At 37.1% G+C, this 27731-nt stretch overlaps 1 protein-coding gene across 1 annotated transcript in view; it reads right to left on the bottom strand.

The window, feature by feature from the left end:
* Positions 1–27731, bottom strand: part of NELL2 (neural EGFL like 2) — a gene marked incomplete at both ends in the record, with an annotated part of 141942 nt that overhangs the window by 39686 nt on the left and 74525 nt on the right. The window contains one exon of the mRNA XM_079548740.1: positions 21152–21277. Coding sequence (XP_079404866.1) covers positions 21152–21277 — 126 coding nt within the window. The remainder of the gene's footprint in view (positions 1–21151; positions 21278–27731) is intronic.

Raw genomic sequence — 27731 nt, 5'->3', positions numbered from 1 at the left:
AACTCCACTTTCATTAATGGAGAACTACCATCATTACACTTTTCACATAGGCTACACGGTTCTCGTAAACACCTGTCAAAGAACTGGCTAATATACTGAAGATCCATATAATAATTCTACTGCATAATTTATACATGCAGGTTTATCCTGCATGGGATTCATAGGATTTCCTTCAGAAAGATGACCAGTGGTGCAAGTCACACACTCCAAGCTGCAAGAACAGTTTGCAGAAGTCAGGACTTCAAAATATAGTCCTTGTTTTCCTTCACTTCAGTGTGTACTCTACTCACTTTTAGTTAAGTAACCAGGAAACAAAGAACAGGCTGCTCCTCAGAATGAGGGACAAAAGAAGCATGATCTAAGTGTTTCTGTTGGTGAACATTTTAATGTTTTAGTTTGTGGTTCTTTAAAAAAATGGAAAATGCAATTTCAAAAGAAGATGCTTTGAAGTATCTTTTCCAAATGTCAGAAGAATTGCTTGAGTATATTCAACATGCAGTATCTTAGTCTGTAGGTATCATGAATAAAAAGCTTCCATCTTCTGAAATTATTCCGTGTATTTTCTTTAAATCAATAGTATTTACTTAAACATAAATAATCTCAGAGTACCCCAAAATTTAATTTCGGTAAAATCAACTGTTTTGGGAACATAAAGCTACATAATCTGAATCAGCACACATGAACTAGTCTGCATTTGAGGCTTTCATAGCCACCATTCTGTCCAGGTTTTACCAAATCTTATTAGTGCAGTTCTGGCTACAACACAAGTCTTAAATCTGAAACTAGATGCTCTTTCTTCCCTTGTCTTGGCTATGTCACACTGCTCTGAATCATCTGCTTTATAATAAAGAGTTGAAGTCTGCGCATATCCCACAGGACTGTCAGGAAAATGAATTTGTTAACACTTGCAAATCACTATGGAAGAATTCGACATGCTATTCAATAATAGCCATAAACCACAGGAGTATAAAACTGGCAGAATGGCACATCCCTAATCCATCAGTAGACATAAAGTGTCCTATAGCAAAACAAATACCCATTGTTTAACAGGAGGAAAATCACCAAAATGTAAATAATCAATTTTAAACAATTCACGGGGTTCTTTAGTTTGCTTTATTTTGGTTTAGGGTTTTTCTGCTTATTTTACAGCAACGTCCTGATGTCCTTGTTCCATACAGGGACTGAGTCCCCACTGGATACAGCCAAGCTGAGGCTGCAGGCCTCTGCCCTGAAGCGTGAGAAATAATTACTTCGTTCTCAGCATTAATAACTAAAACTGATATTGTTCACAAATGATCCAGCCCCTCAAATCTGGTTACGATACTTGACTCCAACCTCCCACCGCAGTGTAATCTCTCATGCTGGCTGAAGTAGTATTTATATTAGACCAGTCATAAAATTAAAGAATGTCGCGCTCATACAAATGAGGTTAAAAGTATTATCTATGCTGTAATCATATTCTGGCTTTGTTTGTGTTAATATCATGATATTATTTATATGTAATATGCCATTTAAATATAAAATATACACTGCTTTCTCATTTGTAAAAGTTTTATGTAACGTATGAAAGGAAAATAGCTATGGAAATGTAAGAAACATTATGCACTCAGCAGGCCAAAATATCTTGCAAAAACATTATTCTGGGATCTCAGGAGGGGGGGTATATACAGCAATACATCACACTGATAAACTCAGCTCAAATCGCTGCATTTGGCAAATTAAGTATCATGCTCAATGAGAAATGCCACCATCCACCTCATGCCTTAGGGTTGCAGCAGCATCCCCAGCATGCATAGCAGCTCTTTCCTGTGGACAAGAGTATATTAGAGAAAAGCAGCTGAGAACGGTCTGACACCAAGAGGAGCAGCTTTAAGCCCAGAACAGTTCTGAAAGCCCATGAGGGACCCATGCCAAGAGAGTTTGCTGATGGTGTTCCAGCACAGCCAGGTGTTAACAATATGGGTGAGTCCACCTTGCAGTACCTGGGCCTCAAAGACCATGTGCATAGATGTATGGCCTCTGCAGAAAAAAAAAGATAACTGTCACCCTAGAATGTATCTTCATAACATTTACTCTGTAGACTAATAAAATCTGAAGAGTCTTTTAAGATGAGCTTTTTAAAAAACAAAATTTTTTAATCTAAATTTCTTATCTATCAGCTAAGTAACTGAGCCTGAATTCAAAGATAATATTCTTGGTTTCCACCTCTTGCTGTGAGAAACTTCAGTGTTTTATATCCTTCTGCAAGAAAGCTCATGGAGGATGTCTGCCTATGGGGCAGGAAGAGGGCCCACCACACAGCCACAGAAGTATAAGTACAGAAACAGACATTTTAAAATGATAGGAATAAAAAATGTCATCAAAAAAGAATTGGAATGTTTTACCTTTCACCTAGATCAGTTACCCTGCCTCATCTGAGCTTGGGTTCAATAGCACTGTTAAAACCATTTATATGTAGTACTTCATATTCCTTCCATACTTCTTCATATTCCCTCCATACATATTGAGGGGCACCACACAGAGCAATCAGTCTGCACTGCACGGCTGGCTCTGATAAGGACGGATAATAAATGGTTAAAATACAGAAGGGGAAAAGTCCTGCACATAAAGCACCTTACAACATTCACTCTTTTAATGTATGGCGTATCATCTGTAGCAATGTTGAAGAGACTATCAGAAAGAGCTTTTTCCATAATTCTCTATCTAGCTTTATTAAAGATAGAAATACTTGATTGTCATGAAAAAGGTGGTTGATAATTCTTCATTAAACATTTAACATTTTGTCTTCTTATTTTACTGAAATATTCAGAAAGTCATCTTAAATAGAGAGGACATCGAATGAGCTCAGCAATCTTTAATATCAATCTAGAAACTGTAGAAGCAGATTGGGCTGTGCATTATAAAGAAGCAAAAAAGCAATTCATAAAAGAATTGTTTAAGGATAACCATGAATATGACTTCTTCCACTTTTTAAAGTTTGAAAAACGGGATAGAAACATCATTTGCATTATTTAGAATGTCAGTACTGCCCAAATATATTTCTGATGCTCCAAGAATCAAAAGTGAGGTCATTCATTTCAAGCAACTTCTTAGGAAATAATATGACACACACACATTTAACAAATATCCATACTTACTTCACTGCACACCAAAATGATGATGGGGCAGGGCCAGTGTAGGAGTAGTACAGTGGCAAGGAAATAAAATTGACTTCTGGAGAGAGATTTTAACCATTAACACACCCACATTTGCATAAACTTTCTATAAAACCAAATGCACTAGTCTCAGTGATTACCTCTAAAGCTATATTATCTAATAGATCTAAAATCCATTTTGCCAGGACTCGCTGCTCAACAGTGTTAACATTAATAAAATCTCTGTCCTGAGAACCAACTGAAGTTTCAAACACATTATATATATTGAATAAATTATGTCTAGAATGATCTCTTTCTAGATAGTTTCACCTCCAAAATGTGCTAGTGCTCTACGCTAAAACAGTAGTAAGAATGGGTTGATATGTACGTCCATTAAAAAAAACAGAATGATCGTTATGACACAGATGATTTAAGGGATACAAAAATTATGTGATGATGTAATTAATTCATGCATTTGGATGTGCAACAAATCAGTTATACACACATACATACATACATACATGCACAGAAAGTGACGAATTTTATTTTACTTTGCTGCTACTCCAGAACAATTCATGTGGTTTCCTGGACAAAGATGTCATTTCAGAGGATTATGAAGGGTAAAGTACTGCATCCTCAGGAGATGCAGTGCTGGCATAAACTCATACAGACCCACTGAATCCTATGACATATGACATGGCAGATGGGGATCTGTCCTACTGCTTTTATTATCTGTGCAGAGATTCTTGCAGAACTTAGTAGAAGCTAACATGCTGACCACTAGGTGTGTCAACCACCTCCTCCTCCTTTTATTTTCAAAGTGCAGAACGACATCAGCCACTACCCTTCCTACTGTACGTTTCACAATTAAAAATAAACAGAAAGTCTGTAAAACATTTCCCACTTGCATACTGCAACTTCCAAATTCTGCAAACATCAATGTAAAAAAAAATTGACATAGAATCCAAATCAACAGTGGAAAGGAATTATGACTGAGTTGCATCTCATACTTGTGGGTAAAGAATACAATCCCGTCAGTTTTCCTAAACCATTCACTACCAGCATTGGAAAATAACCACTTGAAGTATAGAAATTCATAGAAGTTCCCACATATATTAAAAAAACCATGCTTCTCCATTTGTAATCTTGTAAAACCATGCAACTGATAACCATTTTTGAGTGGAGGAGCTTGTGAATGAAATTAAAATCTTATAAACAAACAGAATATTTTAAGTATTTTCTCCTCATGCTATCTCTGAATTCTGGAACTCAAATTACTTTTTGTCACCTGTCTCCTTCGCATTGATTCAGTACAAATCAATGGAAGTGTGGTGATCAGCTGACAATTGGATGTGGCAGTGAAAGTGACAACAGATGCATCACTTGAATTATCAGCACCCAACACACTTAAATGCCCACTTACAGTTTATCTTAATTACAAGCTCTTTTTCTCATATAATTAATGTACAAGACAAAAATCAGTATTAATTATATAGGCAGTTTGGAAGACATATTCCATTAGGATCATTAGAGAAATGACAGATGGTTAATTTCTTGAAAGACTTCATACTAGACAGTTTAAACTCTAATTAGCAGGGTTACTTGTCTTAGTATATGCGTAGTATTTTCAATGAGCAAGTGGCATAAAATTATTAATGATTATGGTACAATTCCCATATACTTAAGTCACATTTTTATATTGATATTTCTCAACTCTAGTATTTCCCAATTCATTTTTCTATGGGCATTCCCTAATTCAAATGCAAAATGGAACCCAAGCTTTAATCACTCACAGTAGCCATCATATTCTTTATCTTAGTTAACACAAAAGTCATTTATCATTAATTAATGACCACCAGCAGCTGTCCTTTGTTCAAGCTGGGGATATGAAAATCCATGTTTCCCCACAATAGTCAATTCATTGCTAATCTTGTTACTTCATTGATTTTCACCTTCATCCACTCCCATATATTCATCCCTCTCCTGGTCTTCATTTTCTTTCTTCAGTGCAGGCATAAACAACTCTTTTTTGTAAATCTATGTCTAGAATTTTTCTACTTTTTATCTTAATGATGTTGATAATAAAAATAGCTGTAGGACAGCATGTTCCATTTTCAAGGTCTGTTTAGAGATGATCTTGCTTTCTGAAATGCTTCTCTGTCTGTAATTATTTAGCCCATTGTTGTTCTTCAGGGAGAACAGCTGTCATCATCTCATCAGATGTCTACTCCTCTGTTTTATATAGTAATGTATTTACTTATTCCATATTTGGTCTTAAGGTGATAAAAAAAGGGAAATTGAGAAAATTATGACAAAATCTTAGGAAGAAACTGAGGGTAAAGTCAAAACCCAATGATCCTTTTCATATCCATTACAAAAATAGTTCCAGGACTGCACTGCATTTGTAGTATGAAGGGGAGCCTATATTATGGGCTGTTACTTACTAAGGGTTAAAAGCAGCTGAAAAACACTTGAACAAGACAAAACACAGACCCACTCTCCTTGCATCTCTCTGTGAGGTTAGAAGTGTTTTGCAGAAAGCTCTGAAGTGGTTGTGGCATTGAGGAGACCAGAGACAGATAGGGACTGAGCTGGTACTTTGGTGTGTTATGTGTGCAGCTTGAACTATTTCAGTTTAGTGCAGTCAGAGCTGCCATTTGAACAACGTTGGAATTGTTGGACACTGGTTTATGTAAAAACAGTTCTACATGGAAGATCCCAAAACTGATGATTATCTGATTTGAGATTTTGTTCCAAGGACTTCATGGATGTCACACACAGAAAAGGAGACCATAAGAAGCATTTAAAAATGATGATACATAGCCGGCTTAGACCACAGAAGAAATCTGCTTATGCTGATGTTGGATGCTTATAGCAATTGAACGGGTTAGCTAAACTAAACCATGATGTTGACCTTGTCTTGCACCCTGCTTTGACTGCGTGATTAACTAATTACCTGTTTAAATACCTTGACATTATCTTTATGCATAATATGTTTCACAAAAAGAGAAATCCTGACACTGAATGTAATAATGAAATCCATCCCTAAAACATCTCCTGCTTCCAAACACTTGTGTTTTGAAAACGCATTTTAAGAAGATTTTCCATTTCACAGCTCATCTGAAGAAAACTATTTCACACACCAAAACCTGCAAGGGATATAGATGTTTTTTTCTTACTCTCTTGCTTGGACTTCAAAACTTAATCTACCTTTCAAAACATTATGCAGTTGTTCTTTCTACAAGATCTCTGTGGGCTTTTTTTTTTTTTTTTTTTTTTTTTTTTGTCTTGTTTTGTATTTTGTGTTCTGGGTTTCCCTCTTAGATGAAGAAATGTGAAACTCTTAGCTGTAAGTCCCTTCAAATTGTCCATTAGCGGTAAATCCAGTAACATATTTTATGCCTCTAATTGGGGTATACAGACTCCAAAGACTTAACTTGAGAAGCCCAGCAGGCAGGTTGAATGTTGGCCCATCCCTTCCTTTCAGTAATATCTATTCATCATGTAATCCGTGCTAAGATCTCCTGGAACTCACGGGGAACAAAGTCATTTTCAGTCCCCATTGCAATGGGCAATTTGATGGCTAAAATATATCCTTCCAGGACTAATCTTATTCCCTCCATCTTTCCCCATCACGTTTTAACAAATTATTTAATCCTTTTTAAACCCAGTTAAGTTTCTTCATCCTGTATTATAAAAATGAATTCCAGTTTTGTGGAACAAAATGTATTTTTGCAAAATACTCAAATTCTTCCCACAGCAGGTTCTACAGTACAGTTAGTCAGTATTACTTCACATAGCAGTCTGAGAATTTTTACACATTTCAACAAGTTAGGCAAAGGAAATATATTGAAAAATATTTAGTATGACAGCTAAAGTAAAGTAAGCTTTAATTTATCTCCTGCTTCCTCCACGTCTGCCATTTTGTATATTCCTTCTTGAACAGAAACGTTTAAGGGAAGGATTTTCTAAATAACTTAGCATAAGCCTTTCTTGCCTAAAGGAAAATCTGTAACTCTCACTGATTTCAATGGCAAAACTGTAATGTAAATGCAAAATAATTTTGAAAATCCCACCTTAAAAGATTTCAGTCTAGACATAAGGTCTGTGACCTTGTCAGGCACTACTTTTTTGCTGTAATTCAAACTGATCTTTTAATATCTTGTCTCTTTTATCACTGACATTTTAAAATAAGGTTTCAGTGTTTTAAAAGATATTTCATGTCTCATTTCATGAGATGTTTCTCCATATATTGTGCTTTTATTTTTTATTTATTTTATTCTTGCTATGGGTATTATCTTTTCCAAAGTAAATCTTTTCAAATTCCAACTTGTACTGTAAACTAAACATCCTACATACTTACAATAAACAGATGCTTTCACAATCTTCTATTATGCTGTCAAAAGTGACAATGATAGCAAATTCTGCATCTTAAGTACACCTCCATATATTATTGCTAGTAGAACTGCTAGACTAGAGCTGTAAGTATCCTACTGCAATTTCCTTAGCAAAAAAAAAATGTTTATTTTACTTCTTACCCTAATGCTAACCCTTTTCATTTACTGTTCCCTTAATTAAAGGCTCCATGTTACACAAGTCTGACACCAGCAACAGATACTTATATTGGACACTTGGCCTCCATGCTACACGTTTCTGTTATACAAATAAAGCAGAGAAGTGTCTCTCAGAATTGCTGCTGAAGCTCATAACTTGCTGTCTGTTCTTGGATTTTGCAAGTAACAATTTGCAGACCATCTACATAACCAGAGGGCCCCACAAAACACTGCTGAACAACACTGTTTTTTATCAGCAAGGAGATAACAGAAGGATAGATATGCAATGGGACAGCAGAAAGATGTCTAAGGAATCAAGTACCATTCAGAGTTGGACTCATGAATTAAAAATGTAGTCAGAGCTCTCTGGAGACAGGTAGTGCTCCTTTTCCATTCTTTTGGGGATGTCAACATGTCCAGAGTTTGTTAACTCATATTTCAGAGGGTTCTTTGGAAACTACAATAACAATTTACACTACTTTTATCATGGACAGTGCTTGTCAGATGAAGAAAATGGAAGGCACTACAGTGCTGAAAGAAATGCTGCTTTTGCTTTGATCCTGATCTCTTCTTCTGGAATAACTTAAGTTACTATGACATTGGGAAACAAATGGTTTTCCATCCTTTTATGCAGCAGAGAGTTCTTGATGCATGAGATAGTTCACCTCATTTCCCTGGAGGTGCTGTGATACAGGCTTTCAGATGACTCACTCGATGTCAAACAGGACAGTACTATTTTTGCTAAGACATCTGTAGTGGTTGAGCTCAATGGGGAATAGGTCTTCCTTCAGTGTTGCTTACCAAGTTGGAGAAAGAGTTCTCAACTTGAAAATGAGGGCAAACATATGCTGAAGTGGTGGCGAAGCAGAATGATACTGAATCTTTGATTCCAGGTCACCCTTGATACTGTTTTTAGTGATGGTTCTGATTCTCCCTAGTGCAGATGCTCCTTGGCAGTTTATGTAGGTGCACCAAAACAGTATAACAAACACATCCATCACAACCACTGCATTTAAGATGCCTTCCCTGGAAATAAAAGCACTTGGATATTAATACATACAACTGACCAGATATTCCATTTTCTCAATACTACATCCTGGGTTGCCAGGGTGAGCTCACCTTTGTAATCCTACCTCTTTCATATACTCCTGTTTGAAGAAATTAGAATTTAAGTTGAGACACTATGTGGAGGACTTCAAAATAACATGAAGCTCAATCCCTGGAAGGTGTACTAAGTAAATAGTACACCTCAGCTACCCCTGGCAGACTGGAGTAACTGTGCGGGTGAAAATCAAACACATTCTCTATTTACTTCTCAGACAATAAAGCTATGTATACAGAAGTTAAGCTGAATTCTGCATCCATTTCCACCTTCTAAAGAGCTAGGAAAAAAGTAATCAAGACTTACTAAATATGTGTACATCCCAAGCTTATTAAAAACACAGATGAATAATTAAAAGGGATTAGTCTTGATGAACGCCCACTTTTCCAGAAATCAGTCCTCTTATCTGAAAAAGATGTGATCACTCTATGGCCACTTTGAAAAATACAAAGCCTTTATCTTTTTTTTTTTTTTTTTTAAATGCACCATCACTGAAAGGTTCTGTAATTTTCCAAACCCTGAACATCAAAGTTAATACTGTGTGACAGCTGCTATGTTCCAAACTCATGACATTTAGTGGTCTGTAACAGGGTAAATGACACAATTACCTCTTGTAATTACTGTTGCTAACAATATATTTTCCCTGATGATTGGTCTATGTGACTCAGAGCTGCTTATCTTTGTCAGTCCGGTCCAAATCTCCATTTCTATGTGACTTGGACATTAACTTAGTAAGTATTTACAAATTAGTTCCAATATCTGCCAAGACAGATATTTGGGATATATAAATTCATCATTTATTGCATGGTTAAGCAGTCCACCACTTTAACATTATTTTGCATTAGAAAATAAGCATTTTAATGAAATACTGTTTCTCATGTAAATCAAGTAGTCACTTCTATTAGTAATATGTTGGAAGGGAAACGTGCTGAAACACGTAAACAAATGAAGGAATAAAATGCAAATAATCATATTAATTTTTTTAAAACTCTTATTCAAGAAGAAAAACATGAGATTGAAATACTAAGATACTTAATTCTCATTGCCTATCCATAGCAATTTTAAAGAATACCTAGAGAAGACATTGGTGTCTTTTGACTTAAATCAGTATGAGTTATGGACTAATCAAATTAGCTGACAGCAAGTGTTTTTTTGAAATATCTTTCACTTCTAATACGTAGAACAGATACAATTCTTTGTTCTGTTTCTCTGCGGTATATACCTATGAGGATGTGTAAAGATTATAGCATGTAGGGTCAGTACAAAACAGACATTGTCTCTGTAAGATGGTTTGTATACTTGTCAGAAAAATAAAGAAAATCTCATTCAAAAACTCCAGAAACCTTTTAGGTAGAACAGTCTCCTATTTTATTGCCAAGCTTGTTGGCAGAGCTCTCAGTTCTCAAGAAAAACACCAAGACTTACAAATTTTTCACTGATTTGATGGAAAAAAGCATCAATTATTTGCACCAGAAAGTTGATTAACATTTCTTGTTTTAACTTTTCAAACTCGAAGATGCCTCTAGTATTTTCAAAAAAAACCATAAGTATACAAAATGAAATGAATGAAATAGAATAGTTCTGTATATTTAGAATGCCTTCAGGAAAAACCTAAGCATCTTCTGTGGACACATTATTTTAAATACTCTGCCTCACTGTATGTATCTTCAGTAGCAAAAGGGAAATTTCATCCAAGTACTTCAACGTTATATTATATTGGAGCAAAGAGTAAATGATGAATGCTCCCTTTTGTATCAACATGACTTTTCAAATAAATGATGATGACTTGGCCAGTCTTTCTCAGGGCATCACCTGAACAAAGGCCTAAGAATGGAGCCCAATGTATTTTCTCAGTAGACAGTATTTGATCCTTCTTGTTCACCTATTCTTTCTGACTGCCACAGGGTGGTCCTGTCTTTACATCTTTCTTCCTTCCATTTGGGTGAACTGGTAAACAGAGAAGATTCTTTAACTGAAATTAGTTTTAGTTAGAAAAAAAGATGAGTAGAAAAAAAGCATCAATTTAGCTTTCATGATATGAATTTGTTCAGGAGCAGTCACAGCCTGGCTGCAAATTTTCATGTGGATCAGAAGTAAAAAGCAAAAGTAAAAATACAGGCCTTTCTTTGGGATTACTCAGACGTACACCAGCGCCAGAAGAGTCAATGAAGTGAATAAGCCCAATGTACTTACCTTGTGTAACAAGACATTTCAGGGTGCATTCCAGCAAAAAATGTGTGCAATGAAGGACTACAAGTAAGAAGTTCATGCTGTAGTTGAAAGGTTTGTACCACACAGTGTTAAGCAAAGCCACTCCTCAAGCACATGGATGGAATAGAGGATTGTAACCTAAAAAGCTGCATCCAAAATCTTTCAGCTGCTAATTTGAAGACACACTTTGATGTAGCAAAGTAGATCGATCTGTTCTTGTAAGTCAAAAATTACCAGTCTGAAAGACTCACGCCAGTGATTATTGATAAAAAAGTATCCAAGAGACCGAGGCAGGATTTGTAACAGATGATGACAAATACCAAGTCACATTGACTTTGTGAGTTGACTGACAGTATTAAACACAAGTCAAGGAAATAATTTGCCATTTAGCATAGAGCAGTCTGATCTTGAAAGATTTCAAGAAAAAAAAACAAAGGGCACAATATGTTTCAGGAATCACTGGCTATATATATACACTTATATACATGGCTATATTGATCTTAATTGTAGATGTATTGAATGTTTATGACTACAACATAAATAAATAACTTAAATAACTCCACTGCTCCTTTTTAAAAGCTGTCTTGCTCCCAACTCTCACTGGCCTTGGCTAGAGTTCCTGTGAGATCAGGCTAAGCTCTCCTGGCATGAGCTGGTCACCAGCTGGCTCAGACATAGTAAATGTAAGCCATCCAACTCCCTTCACTTGTGACTCTCTCAATGAGACAGCATCAGATTCACGACTCCTAAGCCAGAAAGATCTTTGCAACTTCAAAGAAATTGTCTACCTAGTTTCCTTATCTTTGCAGTCTATCTTTTCGCAGTTTGTGATCATCTATAAAAAAATGAATAATTTCTGTAAAAGAATTAATCATCCAATATTGAAAATCACAAACTCATTTATTTGTCAATTGAATACATTTTCTTTTTTATTGACTCAAATTTTATCCTACCAAAGATCCTTTAAAGTGTGCTGTGTTTTGATCAGCTGAGAAATCAATCCTGCTGTAATTGCTTAGCCAGATGAACAGTTGCTATGAACTAGGTCAGTAACCAGGGAGGAAATCAGCCCTAAAGAGTATCCTCTTAAAAGAAAAGTCTAGCTCCAAATTAAAACAGCCTGTAAACTAAGTTGTCAATGATAACCTGATCCAATCCAAGTAATGCCAAAATATTCCTTGTGTGAGATACAGCAGATATATAAAAATGACTTGTGTTGTTATCTAAGTAATACAGTAGCACAGGAACAAGCTCTGTCTGAATGATCACTCCTCTATTAGCTTTGTGAATTATCTTACAACTAGAAAGCAGATATTGTACAACACAGGAGAGAATTTGTCCTGAAAGAGGATTGAGAGCCTGAGGATTTTTGTAAGCTGATGTACTGTAAAACAGAATGGAAACTGTATTCAAGAAAATCAGAGGCAAATAAGCTTTGAGTTGAAAATGCTCTGTGCATACAAGCTGACTTCTAGAGTGTTTATTACTAGCAGAAACCATGATTGTATAGCTAGACACCATCAGTGTAGTGGTTTTAGGATTACACTGTTTCATAATGCATGTTTGTTCATGCTACTTTTAATATAACTTGGGGGAGAATCACCAAAATCAGAGATGGAAAAGACAGATGGTTCATCTTGCCCACATCATTATAAATCCAGAGCTCCTCATCATATTTTCTCTGGTGGTTTGCTGACTAAAACATTTCTTTACTCAAGCCATTGAATGCCACTATAGAGATGCTATAATGAGGCACTGTCAGTGTGCCTCATTATTTCTCTATCCCTTGCATCATACTGTACAATTATTCTTAGTCTTTATTTAAGCAGTCAAAGAGTTCAGCTACTGAACAAGCTGGAGAACTTAAGGAAAACTCGAAACGTTGCTGATCTCATCAAAGCGAAGGAGAAAAAAAGCAAAAAACAGTTTTTATTGTCATAATGCCTCATAATACTATATTTTCAAATAACAAAATTGGTATATGACTGATCTGAGATCATAGACATTTTTAAACTTCTGTGCAGCAGTGAAGAGTGCACAGCACTGCTGAATAAAGTTGCATCTTGTAGCCATATTTAGTCACTTATTAAAATGTGGCCTCATTTACCAATGTACTAAGCACTATCAACTTCTATTATCTCTGCAATGACTTGTGGATGCTTATATGTGTGTGGAAAAGTAGGTCATTTTTATACCATTAATTAACCAAGGATGAGCGTGCAGCTTTAAACACTGAAGCTGGATGACTTAATTCAAGCCTGGATTACATCAGTCCCCTAGTAGTTTTCATCCCAGGCAATTACACGAATCTTACAAGAAGGGGTTGCAGGTGCTAAAACATAGCCCACATTCCTCATACATAAGCTAGATTTTATTTCCCATTGTAACTAAGGAGAGACATTCTCTTTCACCTTCTCAGAATTCATTTGTGGGAAATGAAATGTACAGTTAGAACAAAAATAACCAAAAATGCATGATATTTTTAAGTGCCCATACTTCACCCTGCCTGAAACTTTTTCCTGAGTATCTGGCAGAAAAGTCTAGGCAGTCCAACAGAGGTTTTTCTCAAGTATCTCTGCCATTAAACATTGCTTCTGCTGTGCAATACAGGAAAAGATGTGTTTTCCCTCACTGTTTATGTCCTAAACAATTGATGTATTTACAAGTCAAAAATAAACCAATGAAATCTACGTGGAATCCCACAGCTTTGTGAACTTCAATTTCTACATGTCAAGTGGAATCATTTAGCTGAAGGGTATCAGAGTACCAAGGTAATTAAAAAAAAAAAAATAGTGTCTGCAAAAAAAAGTGACCCCTCAAAAATAGCTGCATTTAGCAAGAATAGGAGGGGAACAACCAGGCAGCCAACAAAACCTCTGGTAGTTTTGAATCATAAACAGTATTTGACCTGTGCTTTTCAGCCAAATCACAGGCTTCTTTTGGGTTTAGCAGTTGAGCATCTGCACTCAGGGAATAACACGGGAACCATTAGCATAGCAAAGACCCCATCTCTGTTTTCTCATTATCTCTGTTATCCTCAGAATATTTACATCGTAGACAAAACATTAATGAAGAAAAAAGAGAGAGGACCCAATTTTTTGCTTTATCAACAACAGCAACAACCAACATATCTGCATATATCCTTCCTGAGAGGATAGTAAAAATTGAGCATTGGTGCATGTAAAGCACCAATGTAGAAGACTAATATGGAGACTTCAAAAGATGGGCAGAAGATAAACCTCCAAAGGTAACTCCAGTTTCCACTGAGGATTATATTTTTAATAGTTCATGTTCAAAGGCAGAGGAGGAAATTTGGCAGTTCTAAAAGAAATCATCTTCCATTTGCTAAAGAACCCCATTAGCTCATTATCCTCTGACCCAGACCTAGCACGGAGACAGGAGAATTACAGATGTTTCTTAAAACATACGCATTCAAAAACACCATGTGCCAATGCTTAGCAAAATATCAAGCCAGCAGGTATCCTCCTTACGTAGAGACATCACCAGAATAGCCTTTAGAAGTTCTTTCTCTCCAAAGCAGGCGGGGTCAATCTCTAGGAGTAACAAGGACTGTCACCCTACTGACCTTACAAATGGAACACAACTATGACTGAAAAACATTCATAATGACCTAAAATATTACCTTCCCCTAGAACTTCATTAGATAATCCACTGGCATTAGCTGAAAACCAGGCATGTATGGTTTTTGGCTATCTACATGAATAGAACTAAATCTTAGGAGGGCTTAGGAGGGACACAGACATGATTACTGTGGGCAAATCAAATGTAAAACAAATCACAACAGTGTGGCCAGTGGGAAAAGTGGAGTGAGGAAACAGTAATGGCTGCATGAGGGGAAGAAAGCACATAGATAGGTGAGATAGCATCATATGCATGAGCACCAATCAGGCTAAATGTGACAATCCCTTGTCTACGTATTATGATAAGCTGTCTTTGTTTCAAAAACATCCCAAAATATTATTTAAGGGTGTAGTCTATGGGTCAGGCATAAAAACTAACTGGAACAGTACTGATCACTGATCCACAGTAATACAAACCTTTCCTCCACCCTTTCCCCTTCATTACTGACACCCCTTAAGAAATTACTAGTTAGCATTATTGTTACCACAATTCCTACTTTCTGTACACTCATTATCGTTATGCAGCTAACAGTGGAGTTTTCTCCTCATATCTTCCCTGTATGTCAAGTCAATCTCCCCAGACCCTTAATCATTTTAATGCTGTTCTTGGAATTTCTTCCAATTTGCAACAGATTTGTGATCTAATTTGATTTGGAAAATACGCAGAGTTGCCAGTATTCCAATGAGTTATAACATTCCAGGTGTTGCTTAATGCTACCACAATGCTTCCTGGCAATTTATGCAGCAGCAATCATCAGAGTTTAGTTTACTGGGAGAGGCTACTGAAAAATAAATAAATAAATAAATAAATAAATAAATAAATAAATGCTGAATACATTGACAGCACTTTAAGACAAGTGTTGTTGGAAAAATCTCTGAAACATATCAATGAATTAAATATGCAGGGTGGGATGGAGGGAGCAGCTAGTGAGTTCCAGCTGGATAAACCCAGTTAAAGCCCAATAAATCCAACACATGTTGCACTGCTTTCAGAAGGTCTGGTCATTTAACATCTCACTCAGACCACATGTACAGGGAGTCATGGAAGATATGGTTTTACAATCCTCAGGTCTCTGCCCTGAAAACTACAGAAAGCCCTAATGACTCCCTAGCTGGTAACAATGAGCATTAAAGCATGAAGCAGCCCATTTGGAGGCACTTCAGATTCTCTGCCTTCTCCACACCTCCCCATCCTCTGCTGTGGGAGCTCCCACCCACAGGTGAGGCCAAAAGCCTGCAGCTGCATCACTTAATCATAGAGTCATGGAATTGATCAAGTTGGAAAACACTTTTAAGATCATCGCCTCCAACCACAACCCAACCATACTACCCTAACTCTAACAACCCTCCACTAAATCATGTCCCTGAGCACCACATCCAAATGGTTTTTAGACACATACAGGGATGGTGACTCAACCACCTCCCTGGGGAGGCTATTCCAGTGCTTAACAACCCTTTCTGTAAAGAAGTTTTTCCTGACATCCAACCTAAACTTATCCTGATCCAACTTTCACCAGAATCACTTTCCACACTGGTTGGGAAGTAGAAAAAAGAAGAGAATAGGTGCCCCATGAGACTGCACAGAAATGGAACCTTACAAATTGTTCTGGGCTTGGAAACCCATTACTCCTCTGGGCAACGACATACATCTTTCTCTGCCTTACTGTGATCTAAGGAGGATGCTGCACTAATTCCCACAGGATTTTCTTTCTTCTGCTCCATTTTGATGGGTTACTTAGGTGAGTGGTCCCAAGACAGTTTGGTTTATTTAGGAATGCAATGATTTGTGTTGGAACTAAATATGATTAACCATCCCCTGCAGACTGAAAGAACTCCTTACTGTGAGAAACAAAGTGTGAAAAAGAGAGAGCCCTCATCTCTCATTTCCTAACTTCTCCCTTTTACAGTTAAAGAAAAAGAAATGGTGCAGGAAAGATTATGTTCCGAGCACTGCAAGTGTGGATTACACTGCAACACTGGACGTGGCAATTTCTGCACCCCTATGTCCAGAAGCAAAACTCTTTTTTTTTTTTTTTCCCAGCCAAGAAAACAGCTTGTGCATTTTCATAATCCCAGACAGAGTAAAGATGCCAGTATTACTGTCCCAGAAAAATCCTAAGGCATTTAAGTTTAATCATATACACCAGTGATGGTGCCACATGCTGCTATGCACATAAACTATCCCAGCAGAGCACTGTGCCGCTTTCTGCCTGCCCTCCCCAGTGCAATGCCATAACACTTCAGGTCCTGTGAAGCAAAGTGGATGGGGAATGAGACAATATGAAATCAAGGAAAGCGTGGTAGCCCACGGCATATTTTTTATGCCTTTAATTTGCAGTTTGTGCACCCATTTGGCATATTAGTGCAGCTTAGGACTCATCTCCCCCTTCTCATAGCTATGATTGATTTCTGAACATAAAATCAGCCATGAACAAGAGACTTCTGTGTAAATATGGTTGTGACTAACTCAATCTAACCCTGCGAAACTTGCTTCCAAGATGAATACAAATAACAAAATCTGAAATTGATGTCTTCATTACATCCTTTGTTGTGAAAATCATATGTAACTCAGATCTATTGTAAAACTTGCAATAAAGATGCCATGAAGAAAGAGACTGGAGATGCTTTGGAAACAGCAATATGCTGCCTAAATCAGTCCTTTGTGCACAGGGCTCTGACAGAGATGGATAGCACAGATTTCTTTTCAAACGTCTCATGTAGGAGAGAAAACCTTAAATACCACTGATTTTACATCTCTCTTCCATTTCAATCAAAGACTGATAAATTACATATGTAAGCATGTGTGCATCAGAATGGAACAATAAGGCACCACGTTAGTCTGCCAGCAAGCTGTGAAAACATCACTCACATCACAACCTGCCTCATCAAGGTTCAGCTGTATCTTTTCAATATCTTCCTGTGCTTCAGCAATCCTGTGAGCACAACGACACATTAATTCTAAGCTAAAAATGTCTTCTTAAAAATCAAACATTTAGTAGCACACAGAGGCAGTTGTTTGCTCTATTCTTGTTGTTCCTGAACAGGATTAAAAATCTGTCTTCTTCAGCCAGCAAGTTAAACCTGGAATTGTCAGTATGGCAAATAGAGACTTGCCAAAAAACTTTAAATTCTGTGGAAGAGAGTTTAGTTGCAAACACTGGAAAATGTCAAAATGCTTTGGAGTTTCTGTACACAAGCACTGATACATTTGAACAGAACTATATATTTATGCAACCACATCAACTCAAATCTTTGAGTCTGGGCTCTTTGTAAATGCTCGTAGTATGCTTGTAGTACCAGGGGATCCCTAGGACTTGCAGGACTGACTTTGCATATAAGAGACATCTGTGTGAGGTTTCTACAGCATAGCTCTCATGGGTAGCTGACATCAGACATCCTTATACACCCTTCCATAGCAGCTGATAGCTGATGATATCAAAGCTGATGCTTTCAGGTATTTCAAGGAAAACAGAAAGGAGCAATGCAGATGTTATGTCCTACAACACCTTGTGCATGAATTACATAAAACAAAGGCTATCTGATGGTACAAACATAAAGATATTTTGCATATCAGTGTTTGAATAGGTTTTAAAATTCCATTCCTTTTACAGACGTCTTTTCCACTTTTCATTTTTGCCAGATGTAAACATCAGAGTTTTGTACCAACATCAACTATCCAGTGCAGCTTCTATAATAAACCTGATGGATAGAATAAAAAATCCAGAAAAATATTGTTGGGACAGCGCATAGTCTTAATTTTGTAGGTACACTAAGTTAAATAGGGCACTCTTCCAAAATTTTTGAAAAATATCTCCTTAATTTGCAAATCTGTCATTCTGGTCTATTGTGATTATTTTTTCTCCTTACTGTTCAGCTATTCTGCCAGATAAAAAGGTTTGGTTTATGCCCTTAACTTCAGGAACTACCACTAGCATGGCAAAAAATGTGAAGCTTAACCAGAATGATCTCCATGTGCCATGAACTCACAGTTCACAGGGAGATCTGCTGGACACAGACAATCTGGATCTGAAAACCAAAAGTGGCTAAGTTGCTGTTTTCTGCAGTCATAAAATGCAGTGTGAAATTGATAGACTTACACGGAGCAAATCTGAGTGATGCAGGTTGAGATCCTTAATGTACTTTACTGCCTTGATTCTCTAGACAGAACCTGTTTGGAAAATGCTTTTCTTTCTCTAGTCTCAAGTTAACAGGATGCCAGTGAGGCTCCAGTCAAAAATAAAGACAAACAAGGGGGAAAAAAAAGAATGAAGCATAATGAGATTTCCTAGTAAACTATTTGCTGCGAGAATAAACACTGCTTATGAAAAGTCGGTTATATCCAAACTGAAGCTATTAAACTGTTCATAGGACAGAAAAGTACTACCATTATCAACAAAAACTCCTTCCCATTACCATTTTGCATGGATTTATTAACATGCAATGTCCTGTACTGATTGTTTTTGTTAAATGGAGCTTTGGTGGTCCTCATAACACTATACATTTCTTCAGCAAAGACAACTTTAAGCAATCTAGTACGTTGAAACTTTTACAGACTCTATGTCAAAGCCACAGCAACACACATTTACTATTTGTCATCACTTTACCTCAGATTTATATCTGGGCAAATGGGGGCACACAAAAGTCTCATACATCTGGAGCTTTAATAGGAGGCAAAAATCAGCAAAGATATGCTGATGGGTGAAAAAATCATGGCAGCCTCACACACAAATATGGACACTTGCCACTTGCCCCAGCATTTTACTGTAAATGTTCTCAACACTATTTATGCAGACTAAAACAAGCACAGAATGCCATTTACTGATCAAAGCAAATGACTTGAAAAATCTCCCGTGTTTCACTTAATTTTTGAAACATAACTGACCTTTCACTTATTGTTGTTTAATGAAAATGTCATGGAATATTCTCGCAAGTCTATGTATGTCACAAACAGAGGAACACCTCCACTGGAGGTGGAATCAGTAAACATCAATTTATTTTGCGGCATACAGACTTAACTATGTTAGCCTGCCACTACTGGAAATTCAACAAATCAATGGACATAGCATTCCTCATGGTTGCCTCTCAGTATCCAGAACTCACTATAACTTAACTCCAGAGAAACTCTGGTTTTCACGTCACAGCAGGAGGCATTTCTCAGACTTAAGGTTAATCTAGCCTAGGGAGACTCAAGATTTGAAACCTTACAAGTCTATTTCATCTACTACCTCACTTCCTTTTGCATTAGCTTATTCTGCTTGATTATAGAAAGTGTGGAGGAGAAATCATTCATCATGTCAGCCATCAGGCTGATTCCAATAGAAACTATTATCCAAAAATAAAAAGCCTACCTCCATTTGGAATGGAAGATATGCAATGGATTTCTAACTGGTTTTCCACACATTGGATTGTCTAGAGTTTTTGAACTGCACTGAACTTCATAACAACACATTTCAGCAAATAAGAGGAATACAGTGTTTAGAACATTAAGAAATACATTTTCTATATTTATAGGCACCCAATGCTCCTGTGAAGTTGCTTACAATGGTTCACCACTTGTAGAGTTCAATTAGAATGGCAAATTAGTAGAACCAAAGTAGAAAAAGTATCATGGTGATTTAGATAAAGGCAGTCCTAAAATAATCTCAAGGTTCACACTCAGCAGGTAGTAAAGCAATAGTTTCAGTCAGCTAGGAATGAGGAAAACATGAGAGAGTTATGAGAAACACACTGGCTACTGCAGGAAAGACCTATTAAAAGCAGCCTATAACTTGGTCACTCCCAAACAGATTGGCTCTGGTGTGGAAAACAATTTTAAATGTTCAGTTTTCATTCGATAACCCTAAAATAACCTGCAATAAAAGAAAACTAGAACAAGTGAAAGTCAGCATGAATGCAGCACTTCTGCTGGAGCTTCTGGTGTCAGCAGATCCCGAATGCAAGCTGCAGAGATGAGACAGAAAATCATATCCAGCAGCACAAAGCTCACTAAGATCCTGCCCTTCAAACCCAAGGCATTTGGCTGAAGAACTGCCCAGGTCTCATCAAATTTAAAAAACAAGGGAATGCCAACATCTAATATGCATCTAATCTAACATCTACATTTATCTCCATCAGAAGTCTGAAGAAGCACCATTTGTCTTCAAGTGGAGTTGTGCTGGTATGCCACATGGAAACTGAGTACCCCCGAGAGCTACTTTTGGTCTCTTGTTTTTCTTCCTTCTCCCTTCACCTTTCTATCAGCACCTAAGCCCATGCAGATGTGAGACAAACCTGACTTCTTTACAATTCCAGACAAACAATGCAACACACAAAATCTGTAAGAAAGTAATAGCTTTACCCCACCATATCCTTGTCATTATTTTATTTTGTTTAATGTTTCATGCAGATGTTTTGTAAACCTAACAAAGATTAAGATTTAAACCTAACAAAGATTAAGATTTAGAAGAAACATATCAGTGCTCCTAAACGCTATCATCCTGCTATTTCATTTTGCAAGCATATCCCTCTCACCTGTACATGAATAGTCATCAATGCGGATATATCCTGTTTTGCAGATGCACATGAAGGATCCTGGTGTATTTACACACATGGTGTTCTCCCGACAGTAGTGCTGCCCCTCAGCACACTCATCGATATCTGTGAACAGGATAAAGAAGAAGATAAGTCAATTTCTATTGAGTTCTTTAAAATAATTCCATACCCAACTCCAGAAAATAATGTGTTCCTTGAAAAACAATGCATTTTGGAAAGTTTTTTGCTTTCCACTTTTAAACAACTCCTTGAAGTGTACAAACAACAGGAGCAGCATGAGCTTTCTGTGAACTGCTGTTAGGGGAGTTACAACGGTGATTACAGTGGCTTGGATCTTTCTTGAGTCCTTTTGAAGTGCCTATGCTGCTATTTCTGTGGTTTAAAGAAGAACAGAAAAAATAACTGGAGGTCCAAAACAGGAGAACATCTGCCTCAGCACTGCAGTGGCATCCGTCACTGTATTCGTGTAGTCACTGCAGGCACCAGTACAGAAACACACTACCATGTACACCACGTTCCTTGGAGCTAATAGGCACTGCTGTTTGGGAAGGACCTGAAAGGAACATGGTAAGTTCTGAAAAGACACCAGAGCTTATTAGAAGTTTATCTTAGAGCTATGAAGTAGGCAATTGGTAATATATTTTACATATTTTACATATTTTCTTAAATACAAATGTGAGTGTGTGAATACATAAATACACAGATATACATACACACACCATACCTAGAAAGAACATGTGAGAATGTGGTTTATATAAACACGTGCTCTTGAAGGAAAAAAGATGCAGCTTGATAAAAATACTTGTTGGAACAGAGTATCTGCAGCAGCATTAATGTATAGAGGAAACTCCAGATATCAGTCACTGTAGGTATGGACGTCAAAACGTAATTGGTTTGGATACTCACTTTGGCTGCAAAATTACTCCTATTTCTGGTGCTAGGCTATACTTCAATGGTAAGACTGAGAAAGAACCAAAAGTAACAAAGCAGCTTCTGCACACTATTTTTATGCAGCAAAGAATAAAAGCAATATTAATTTGGAAGCGATTAGTAGCATGCTGTTCCCATAATAGCAATGATAAAGACAGCATTATTAACATGCTCTGTACATATAGTTAAATTGTCTTACAGCGTGCCACCGAATCTTGCTAGAAAAGTATGTCACAAATCAAAAGGGTGGATTGTTGGCCGTGTTTTTTTCCTACTCATCAGTTTTAATTTACTCCCTGTTTTCAATGCTGTTTACAGCTTTCAGATTTGAAAATAAAATCTCCAGATGGGGAACAGTGTGATGTTCCAGAGTTTGATGATAGTTCAAAGCAATAGGTTGAATATATAAACTCAAATCAGACTTGACTTCCTAAATGTCAACAATATTAACTCCCGTACTTTTCTCCTGTTTAGGTCATATGCTTTTCTTCCAAATCTTCCTCCTGTTCCCAGCCTTTTAAAATCAATGGGCACTCTCTCCATGTACTCATTGACTGCTTCTCCCTTTACGTTTCCACAAGAAAATTTGCTTTTCAGTACAAAACAATGTGACACATTGACTACAAGTGATCCTGTAATCATTTTTCAGTTTCATTCAGCTTTGAAGAATGCTTGTGTTTTTCCCAGCATATAAGGTCTCGGTTTCTCTGCCCAGTGCAAATGTCCTGGGGACTTTGCTGGAGAAGCTGGCAACATATCACTAAAAATCATGAAGTTGACAATTGTAAGTGCTCAGCAGGGTGAACCCAGGCTATTTTTTCACAAATTCAGTTCCCAAGAGATTCACAGCCAATAAACTTCAGCTGTTTTCCTTCCTTCCCCCATAAGCTCTGCAGGCACAGAAGAATCATGTACATCTGGGCACTGATTTGGAAAAGCACTTGTCATTTTCACATATATTCATAAGTACAAAAATAAATGTGCACTTAGAGTGAGTACAGTGAACATAATGAGGCAATGCATTTTGTGTAAATAATCAAAGGAAGTGAAAAAAAAAGTGAAGCTATCAAAATAGCAGGAGCTGTTTTGCACAGAAAGTAGGAAGTGGCCCAAAATGCTGAAATAGATACAGGTGTTCTGCAGAAATGTAGACGTAGAGTTCACAAAAGCAGTCAGAAGCTACAGCACATGCCTCAGCAACTCTCTCAGATGATGCAGCTTGTGGCTTTCCCTTTCCTAGTTCACAACTCCATATTAAATTAATGGTGTTGATTTATATTTAAGTAACAACATCAGTCTTTGAGTAATTAGAGGCCTTATGTTCTTTGATTCAACAGACTGCCTATGAGCCAGCTTTGACACCAGTGGAAAATTCTACTTAAAGATCCAAAGCCTCAAAAACATTAAATAGGACTTTCTGCGATCTGCATTAATGATTGCTTTGCTGGGTAAAAAGCCACAGGAGACCAAAAATGCTAATGATTCAAACCTCCTAGTTTGGAAGTGTTCTAAATAAAAGCTTTCATTTTGCCAACATACCACGTATTGAGGTTTTGCAAAATGTTTTATTTATAGTTGGATTTATTTCAAAGCCTTGCTTATTCACTTGTTGTAACAGCAACAACAAAATGATCAGGTTGACTTTGGATTGAAGTGCTTCATTCAAACCAAGCTGATTTACTTTTCAAACTGATTTTTAAAACTCACCAGAAAACAACACACTTTCCCTGCCAGCTCTCTATAGTTCCTACAGAAAATATGAATACTGCTACTACTTCTTTATTATCTTGGCGCTAAAACACCCTAAGCAAGTGTTAAAACTCCATTGTTCCGCATCATGGACACGCATCTGATAAGAGGTTGCTTTTATGAACAAGTTACACTAAATTACACTGCCAGCTGACACAAAAAGATAATTAATACAAAAAGAAAAAAGCAGCAATCAAATGACTTGCTGCAATAAAAAAAAAAAAAAAAAAAAAAAAAACAACTGAACAACAAAAACATGCAATTCCATTCCCCCTTTAGAACTTTATATGCTAGCTTTGTATATATTCAGTTAAGGTAGATAGATTGAAGAAGATTGAACTGGGGTGGAGAAAGAGTCCAGTACCTGTTCTTTTAAGACCTCCAAAATAGAAGCCTTTTTGTCCTGCTTACTGGTTGAAACACTGGTTTAGCCTTTTATTCACCTTGAGACACAAATGCACTAATACAACAGAAACCTGATGTATTTCTTTATCTATAAAAGCCTACAACATTTATCTTAATTTACCTTGCCAAAAGCCTTGTTAGGATATTAATGCCCATTAATGTCTACTGCTTAGCCAATAAGATCTTTAAGTCCATCAGTTCAATAGGATAAATGCACCACACCAATGCTTCTAAAAACCCAACAATAAAGGCTCATGTGTCTTCGGTCTGTGATGTGATGCTGAGCCACCAGCTGGGATGTACTGACAACAACATAGTCATGGAGATTGTCAACCTGCCCTGTTGCCAGTGGAGTAGATGAAAGAGAAATATCTGGGAAAATGGGTTAGTGCAGAGGTATTTGAAATCTGCACTTCAATTATTTATTTATAATTGCAAAAACTTCAAAACCAAAGAAAATTTTTTTTTCTTTACCCCCAGCAGTCAAAAAATTTATACAAAACACATAATCCAGGAAAATTTTCCCTACCCCCCCTTACTCCTGTACCCAATAGTTTGCTTCTCTAGAATGAAAATCCCAGTCATGACTAACAATTCCATTAATAAAAAAAGAATTTGATCTGTAATCTATAAATAATTGCTGACGAAAGCCAACAAAGATTCTCCTTAGACCTTGCCATCCATCATTACCCTTATCTACCCCAAAAGCCTGCCAGAACAAATGAGTCAAGTACTAAATCACTAAATCTGTCCTGGAAAGTGAAGAATCTGCTTCCAGAATTGAGGATTCCTTATAGATAGTGTCTTGCCTCCAGCCATTTCCTTTAAAATTCACTGGTTAACTAGCATAAAGGATCTCTTTGGTCACACTTACAGAGGCATCTGGTTGGCAGGGGGAACCTCTTGCAGAATTTTTGCAACAGATAGTATTAAGTACATAGGATGAGAGCAAACAGGAGCATTAAGAGTTGTATTTATAAAAACGTGCTTCCTAAGTGCATCAAAAAGTACTCTGAACATGCGAGCAGAATAGACTAGACCTTCAATTAAAATTTAAAAACAGAAAAACTTTTTCTGTTATAAAAGGCTCCATCATGATAGCCCATAAAATAGGAATCTCCACATTTACCTGTAGAGCAGGGCAAAGATTTTCCACCTTTCTAACGCAAATTCATCAGCAAACCTCCATGCTGACCTGAAGGTCACATTGCTAAGTGCAAGGGCGTCATTTGCTCACCTTTCCTGTGAGGCTGGGACCCCTCTGCTGAGAATTCCAAGGACAGATGCCAGTAATGACAGTCACTGCAGACTTCAGACTATTATTTTTATCACTACTCTCATAGAAACAGAATCTGCTCCCTGAGCTAGGAAAAGGGCATCAGAAGATCAGTAGATGTTAGCCACCCAGTAAGAGAGGACAAAAAAGGAGAATGAGCAGTGAGCAACCAATAGCAACCACTGCCAGAGAAAATGCAGAATCAAAATCAACACAACCTCTCCTGCACAAAAAAACAAAAGTTGACATTTTCCTTTCTCTTTCTCTTCCCTCCACTGACAACAGTCCTTTTCCCAGCTTCTCTGGCACCTTTCACCTGTCTGAGAAACTTCTGTCCTGTCTGAGTCTTTGCTTGTGTTCTTGCTCCTCCTGTTCTCAGCCCATTCCTCCCCAACTTCTCCTTAAAAAAGACAGAATAGGCTTCCCTAACTTTAAAGCAAGTTCCCATCAGCTCGCTCACCTGTAAAAGTACTTGTACTTTTACCTGTAAAAAGTACTTTTTACCACCAAATATACCAACTCATTCTCACACTCTTTCAATTTGTTCAAGTTTAAAACTCCCCACTCCATTGCTCCCATAAAAATGTTCTTACTAGGATCTCTTCCAGTTCCCCAACTTTCAGTACTTGCAGACTCCTCTCCAGGTTCCCTTCACTTTCATCAAAAATCACCATATCTTGCATGCTTTGTTTTCCAACCTATTCTCTTCCTGTATATACCATTTATCACCTGCAATCTAAGCAAACAAAACACCTCAGGGCTTTGGCAAAGCCTTTGCTGCTTCTCCTCCCACCATTCTTTTTAGACTCTCCATGATCAGGCGAACCTAAGCTTTAACTACCACTCTTCCTATAGTGAGTCACAAATCTATTGCTGCTCTTTTGTTTTGCTTTGCTCTACCATATCCACCACAGCAGAGTTTCCATTTGACATATTCCACTTCAGTCAAAATTGTGTGTTTTCTCACAATCTCCCACGTTATTTATCCCATCTGACTGCACTGACATAGCTGTCATCACTCAGACCTTGTAGATAATCTTTGAGTCTTTCTTCCCCTCAAATGCACAGCCTTGTACCAAACCAGTTTAACATTACCAACAGATAGTAAAAGCCTAGCAAAATTACTCAGCGATTATGTGTACCATTTCTGACTTCGCTGGCTTTCTCTTTTTGTTCCTTTTTTTAAAAAATTTTATTCTTACTATTTTACAGTTACTTCACAAGAGGGAAGAACTAGGACCTGAGTCACGATACAACTTGTCTTGTGAATCAACTGCAAAAAATGTACTGTATGTATTCAGTTCAAATATATTAAAAAACATCTAAGCATACATGAAGAAAAAAAAAACAAAAAGGAAAAAACACCTTCCACAACATTGCGCTGCTTCCAGCAAAGAACCTGGGCCGCTGTCTCACTGTAATGATGTATAGAGAGGGTAAGAGCTTAACATTAGAGGAAATGGGCAGCTACTTGTGTCTATTGATTTTTATTGAATTATTAATGGATCTTAAGAGAAACCGAGTGAGTTGGATTATAAGCGTTAGCACTCTTGTAATTGAACTAATAAGAGGTTGTTTTAGCTTGACTAGACCGCTAAAGCATCAATTAGACTAAAAATAAATTCTAAGTATTGGATTCTCATATAAAGTGCGCTCTTTTCTAACCCTCACTTAAACTGCATGCTTAACATATATACATCCACATGTGGTACACATCTTGGTGGTCTTCCCTTCACGTTATTTTAAATCTCTGATCCTTGCTGAGGTCCATGATTTTTCTGCCTGACTCCTGCAGCTTGAGAGCAGGCTATTAGAATTGAAAATATGCTTAAAATAAAGTCAAAGTCACTCAAGGTTTACAGTCCTTGACAGAAGCTCTAGATAGCTTTGAAAGGATACAATACAACATTACAGCATTTCAGAAATACGATTTTCAACAGTACAAAGACTTGTTTTTATTTCACTTTGCCCCAGTTTTTTAAGAGAAGACAGACTGTTGAGAAAAAACTGTCCTTGTTAAACATGCAGTAGCAGATAGTGCTCACCAGCTTCCAGTGCAAGTCAGACTCTTGGAAGATAATGGAATCTTCGTTTCAGCCTCATGAAAAAATTGCTGGACTCCACAGACATTATACATTTTAAAAATATATATCACAGGAAATTTTTGAAAACAAGTATTGTCTGCCATCATGTAATGTT

Source organism: Tetrao urogallus, assembly GCF_951394365.1.
Source record: "Tetrao urogallus genome assembly, chromosome: 1".
Classification (NCBI taxonomy): Eukaryota; Metazoa; Chordata; class Aves; order Galliformes; family Phasianidae; genus Tetrao; species Tetrao urogallus.
This window is presented reverse-complemented; position numbering and strand designations above follow the sequence as displayed.